The sequence below is a fragment of the Notothenia coriiceps genome, unplaced genomic scaffold (genome assembly GCF_000735185.1).
Source record: "Notothenia coriiceps isolate Sejong01 unplaced genomic scaffold, NC01 NC01_scaffold00000339, whole genome shotgun sequence".
Classification (NCBI taxonomy): domain Eukaryota; kingdom Metazoa; phylum Chordata; class Actinopteri; order Perciformes; family Nototheniidae; genus Notothenia; species Notothenia coriiceps.
Genome location: NW_011333040.1, coordinates 16,927,103 through 16,933,321, shown reverse-complemented (window position 1 = coordinate 16,933,321; position 6,219 = coordinate 16,927,103). Strand labels below are relative to the sequence as shown.

The window sequence follows — 6,219 nt, the reverse complement described above, 5'->3', positions numbered from 1 at the left end:
CAGGATTTTGAGTCCCTGGCGGCGTAGTGTGTTACTGATGGTAGCCTTTGTTACTTTGGTCCCAGCTCTCTGCAGGTCATTGACTAGGTCCCCCCGTGTGGTTCTGGGATTTTTGCTCACCGTTCTTGTGATCATTTTGACCCCACGGGGTGAGATCTTGCGTGGATCCCCAGATCGAGGGAGATTATCAGTGGTCTTGTATGTCTTCCATTTTCTAATAATTGCTCCCACAGTTGATTTCTTCACACCAAGCTGCTTACCTATTGCAGATTCAGTCTTCCCAGCCTGGTGCAGGTCTACAATTTTGTTTCTGGTGTCCTTTGACAGCTCTTTGGTCTTGGCCATAGTGGAGTTTGGAGTGTGACTGTTTGAGGTTGTGGACAGGTGTCTTTTATACTGATAACGAGTTCAAACAGGTGCCATTAATACAGTTAACAAGTGGAGGACAGAGGAGGCTCTTAAAGAAGAAGTTACAGGTCTGTGAGAGCCAGAAATCTTGTTTGTTTGTAGGTGACCAAACAAACACCATAACACCATTATTTCCACCATAATTTGCAAATAAATTCTTTAAAAATCAGACAATGTGATTTTCTGGATTTTTTTTTCTCCTTTTGTCTCTCATAGTTGAGGTATACCTAGGATGAAAATTACAGGCCATCTTTTTAAGTGGGAGAACTTGCACAATTGGTGGCTGACTAAATACTTTGTTGCCCCACGGGTGTATATCACAAACAGTCATATCCTGCTTCAAAACAAAGTTATGACAGTATGATTATCTGCTCTGAGTAACCGTGATGGTAAAATGTTTAGCCTGTTCTGTCAATAGTCAACAAATAGCTGTGATCACATGCCAGCTGCTCTATCTAAGATCTAAAACAGTGTATAAAGGCATCCTTATTCAGTTTTTCTCCCGGTTACTATGACATAACCACCAATGAAGTGTGGGTTAGCATGGCTGCTCCGGTGACAGGAGTAGAGGAGGACAGAGGAAATATGAGCTTTGTGACGGAGCAGAGCAGAAGCGGTGGCCTATGTCCTCCTGACACAGCATAACCTTTCTCAAATGTCTGAGCCATGCTGTAGGGGCTCCCACTCTGATCACTGTCCCACAACCCAATACCCTTCTCTACATTTCTTCTCCATTGTCCCACCATCAGCCTGTGCATCCAATGAATCCTGCAGCCTTCATGTTGCACCAACCAGTCATATTTTAAGTCGTGAAATGACACCTAGTTACATATTTCAATGCATTGTAAACATGGATTGTGCATAACAATGGAAGCCCTGTTTATATTGTCGTCCTGCAGCTTTATAATGAAAGCCTATTACAATTATTTTTTATTATCCCAGTGATGCAGTGGTCATTGTTATTTTTTCCTGCTACTAAATTCTATCTTACTGACTGGAGATGCACATACTGTATTTGCCACTGAGTAAAACCGTCGTTTTCTTTAAAGGTCCCATGTCATGGCCATTTCTACTGATCATAATTCCATTGTTGAGTTATACTAAAATAAATCAATATTGTGCAATTTTCCAAACTCACATTGGTTTCTCATACAGCATCTCTGTATAGTATGTGTATTCACTCTCTGTCCTAAACGGCTTGTTGGAGCTCCTGCCCCCCCCCCTCCCTGTGAGCCCAGTGGCCGTCTGCGAGACAGCGAGACACAGCGAAACCCAGCGCGAAACACACACACACCCGCAGCCTGGCTGTGAGTTTGTGTGTGTGCCCAGGCTGAGTTCCGCGGTGCCGCGGTGTCTCGCCGACCCCACACCAGTGAGCCGGCTCACAGTGTCCCGCTCCTCGCAGCAGCGAGCCTCGCAACGTCCCGCCGAGTGTGTGTGAGGAAGTCCGCGGATTGGTCAAAACGGCTTTGCGGGCGTAACGTAACGGCTCGTACCCGAAATACGTCACTATACCCAAGAAGTAAACAATGGAAAATGAGAAATCCCCAACGAGGCGTTCTGGGGCAGCATAGACAGGTCTTTTCTGTGTTAGAGTTTTACTCGCTACAGGGTGTACTTTGAGGGTTTGTAACTCTGCAGACCGTTTCCATGCAGAAAATCCTACATAACGCACAAGGGGACGGGTAATAACCAGAAAAGCATGACATGGGAACTTGAAATAAATCTTTTGGGAGCCAAGTCATAAGAGTGCCGTTAATATTTCATTGCAGAGAGACTGAACACCGAAGTGCCTGAACACAACTCCACCCACCCTAACCCAAGCCAGCCCATTCCACCTGAGCCATCTGGTCAACAAACTAGTAACACACATGTGCATACACAAAGGCAACTCCAAAAGAGGCCAGGGCAGTACTCTGTCCTACTTTCATACCTTCTCTGACCTGGCCTGACCTGGTTAATTATGGTATTTGTTTAAAAGCTTGAAAGGAGCTGCAGGTGACAAGCAAAACACAGACCTACTCAACTCACAGATCTAACACCGTCTGACTATACATGTTTACATTTTGTTAAAAGACTATCCCTTTTTTTATGTCAATGTGAGCAACTGCTTCAGGCAGGTTTGGCAATTGTTCTAGAGCTGCATTTGTTTAAAGTCTGGATATTGCATAGGTCTATACTGCGAGTCTGATAACGTCTTAAATAATTGGGCAGCCCCTAATGGTTCGGTAATATATGTAGGAATACTTTTTGGTCATTATTGGAATTAACAGCATAGTTAAGAAAAACAGGAGCTTCTGGTTTGCTCATGATACAGCGATGTAGACATGACTCAGTTGCTGCTCTATCCCTGATCTGTGGCCTAAGGACATTTCACTAACAAGGGCAAAGATGCAAATATGAAATGGTGACTCATCATAGAGCCGTCTCTGTTACCCTGTTATTGTCTGGAGAGTGTTAGGTCTATGTGAGCAAGGGTTTGTGTTGTGTGTGTGTGTGTGTGTGTGTGTGTGTGTGTGTGTGTGTGTGTGTGTGTGTGTGTGTGTGTGTGGCCCCCTTGCCATATGTGCCCTGTGCTGATTTACAGTGCTAGGGGCCAGTGCACACAAACAAGGCCAGGTCTTCATCTGCTGCACACATTGGAGAACAGACAGCCGACTCCTCTCCAAAAATACTCCATTATGAGTTTCTTAAATCACCAATCACTCTTTAATGTGGATATGTTGCCTGTGTGTTTGTGTGCCTGTTTGGAGTGGTTGGTGCTGTGTGTCCCCATGTTCCCTGCCACAAACTAATCAACTTGTATTACTCTATGATGTAACTAAGTCAGATAAATACTGGTGATACTGTTCAAAGCTCAAAGTTCCCTTGCTGTTGAACATGTATCTGCTTTATCAAAGGCTTATTATTCACCCAACGTGCTATTAGATACTCATTGACAGCATCGCAATCACACTTGTCACCCTAGATCAAACTTTCCAATATTTATGACTCCTCGCAACACTCTATACAAATAAAATCATCACTGAGGTCTATTGTTTAGTTGACCTACTGATTGATTTTAAGATTGCCTCAATGATTAACAAAATACTGACCAAGATGCAGTTAATGCCACATTGCCTTTTGTTTTTTTACTATAAGTCAAACACACTGCTTAGTTTGAGGATGTTAATCCATCAAGAATCCATTATGCCCCCCTATACATGTCAGCACAACTCTTAACAAATACAAACAGGAAACAGAAAAGAAAAAAAACGATTGCAACAGAAAGTTATTTCAAAAAGTTGAGAAAGTCCTCACTGACATTTGAAAAGTTCAAATGCTTTGTCACTTCCTCTCCCACTTTACATCTGCATGAATCCTTTACTTAAGTGACTGTTGGAGCTACATTGAGACAAGACGGTTTTTAGTGAAATCCTACAGTTTGTCTCCTAATATTCTTACAAATCAGAAAGCTTACCTGAATATGGGCGTATGACCAGGTTTGGGTTTATTCCATGAGAAGTGAGAGGGCACTGAGAGGAACTGTTCCCCGGGCCCGTCCTTCTTCAGACTGTGGAGACCATCGTCAGAAGGAGAGTCTAGATTAGGAGACATATTTCCTTGGTCATCTAGCCCCATCTCCCCTGTCCCAGTCTGCATTGCTGTTCTGTCCTGCGACGTCTTCCTCGTCTTGGACGGGATGTCTGCCTCTGATGGACAGCACTGGAAGGGAGACATGCCTAAAGAAGGACTGCCGATCCATGTGTCCTCCGTCACGCTGCCCCTGGGTGAAGGTCCTGGTGTGGGTGAGGGTGAGTGATGAGGAGACAAGGAGGCGGGGTAGCAGATGTCAGCGCTGGAGTGGCGCCTCTTCCCACAGGGTGAGGTGGGACGTGAGGAGGGCCTAGAGGTGGGACGCGGGCTAAGCCAATTCTCATCGGTGACACTGGTGCGTGGCGAGTGGCACGGGGACGTCCGGGGTGACAGGCTGATGGAGTGGGAGTGGTGCACGAAGGCGGGGTGATGGTGCTGCCAGTTGGGCTGCTCCTCCAAAACCCCCCCACAGGTTTGAGGGGAGATACATACCGGGGAAGTCAGAGGGGAGCCGAGGGTGAAGCGGGCCGCCGCCTCGTTTAGCTCCGATTCAACATCGTCATAGACGTGTGAGAAAGATTCACAGGAGGAGGCGTCAGAGAACCAGCTCCGAGAGGAGAGGCTGCTGCACGGACTCGGGCTGAGCGAAGAGTCCCGGTACGAGTGGTCCAGAGGCAGGTACAGGTGGTCTCTGGACAGGGGCCTATCCACATGATAGTCCCCATCAGGCCCATTGGCCCTCAGATCCTGCTCATTGGCGTCCATCTCCTGCTGGCAGCTGGGGGAGATGGAGGTGATCTGGATGCTGGGGCACTCGAAGGCCTTCGGAGCCTCCACAGGAGCCGAGGGCAGCAGAGGGGAGGAGCCGTACTTGGAGCCCGGGGCTTCATATCTGGGAGGATCCGATCCTTGTCTGTGTGAGTGAAGGCGTGGGGAGGAGCTGATGAACTGGGAGTGGGGCTGCATGCCATGACGAGGCAGGCCAAGAGACTGGTGGTTGGTGATCATAGACTGGGGCTGGCCCACATTCAGGATGTAGAACGACGTGTTGTCATCGGGCTCCAGATCTAGGAGAATGACAGAGAGAGAAGATTTAGAAACAGCAATCTAGAGAAAAGCTCAAGTATTACTTTTGTTGTTTCTCAAGTTAGTTAGTTTTACTTTACTGTCAAAGAATAGGTAAAAAACAAATAACTGTCGGTAGGAATATCCAGAGTCACTCTCATCGAGAAGTTTAAAAGCTTATGTTAATAACACATAGATTAAAATAGTGAGAGTTGAAATGCTACACCTTAGTTGTGTCACAGCTCCTAAAGCCACATTCTTGAGATCATTTGTGATACCTAGGTCTTAAGTGGCGGAGTCAAGGTGGTGTTTAAGCAGACAAAAGCACTATTGGGCATAGCTGCAACATCATTCACATCCAGCCCGACCTTTAATCAATCCTAATCACAGTCAGAAGTACAGCAGAGAGGAATGGACAGTGTAAAACAAATAATGGAGTCATTTGGGTCAAAAGTAGAGCTTCTGGTGGCTCGCAAGATCCAAAATAAAACAATGATAATGCGGCCAACCTACCAACTAAAGGAAAAAAATAATATTTGAGAATATTTTATATTACTGTACCAAGAGTGGTATAGACACTCATACAGGCCTATTCAACTTTGATTTAAAGTGATAAGAGGATTGATCATGTGTATATTTCAACCTGGTGATACTTTGCTTCTCCTACTAGTCATGTGTTGACCTTGACCAGGACTTTGCTTGATTCTCTGGTTGCCAAAATTGATCACAGACCAATAACATTGCGTTTGCCACCTGAGTTTGTGCTTGCGATTGAGACCAGATTCAGGAAATTGGAGGCCAGAGTGTTGCTGGGTAGCAGGCAGTCATACAGGCATTGTTCCAAGAGGGATAACCGATGAACAGCACTACTCAGGAAACAAATTCACACAACGGTGCGTGCTGTCGGCTGTCATCACAGCTAGCGCCGGCAGGCTATTTATATCAAAGGTCATCCAACACAGGCTGCGAGTACACACACACACACACACACACACACACACACACACACACACACACACACACACACACACACACACACACACACACACACACACACACACACACACACACAAGAACCCACTGTCCGCATTGGCACTACTCTGTTAGAGGTTATTGATAAACTTCCACTGGATATGCTCTGCTGCTCCCAATGGGGCAGTTACACACCCA

The 6,219-nt window shown here is 46.1% G+C and overlaps 1 protein-coding gene across 1 annotated transcript in view; it reads right to left on the bottom strand.

Annotated features, from left to right (window-relative positions):
• nfatc3a (nuclear factor of activated T cells 3a) overlaps positions 1–5,048 on the bottom strand; it is a 44,905-nt gene extending 39,857 nt beyond the window's left edge. Inside the window, exon 1 of the mRNA XM_010773345.1 lies at positions 3,869–5,048. Within this exon, the coding sequence (XP_010771647.1) occupies positions 3,869–4,992 (1,124 nt within the window). The 5' untranslated portion in view covers positions 4,993–5,048. The remainder of the gene's footprint in view (positions 1–3,868) is intronic.
• Between the last annotated feature and the right edge of the window lie 1,171 nt (positions 5,049–6,219).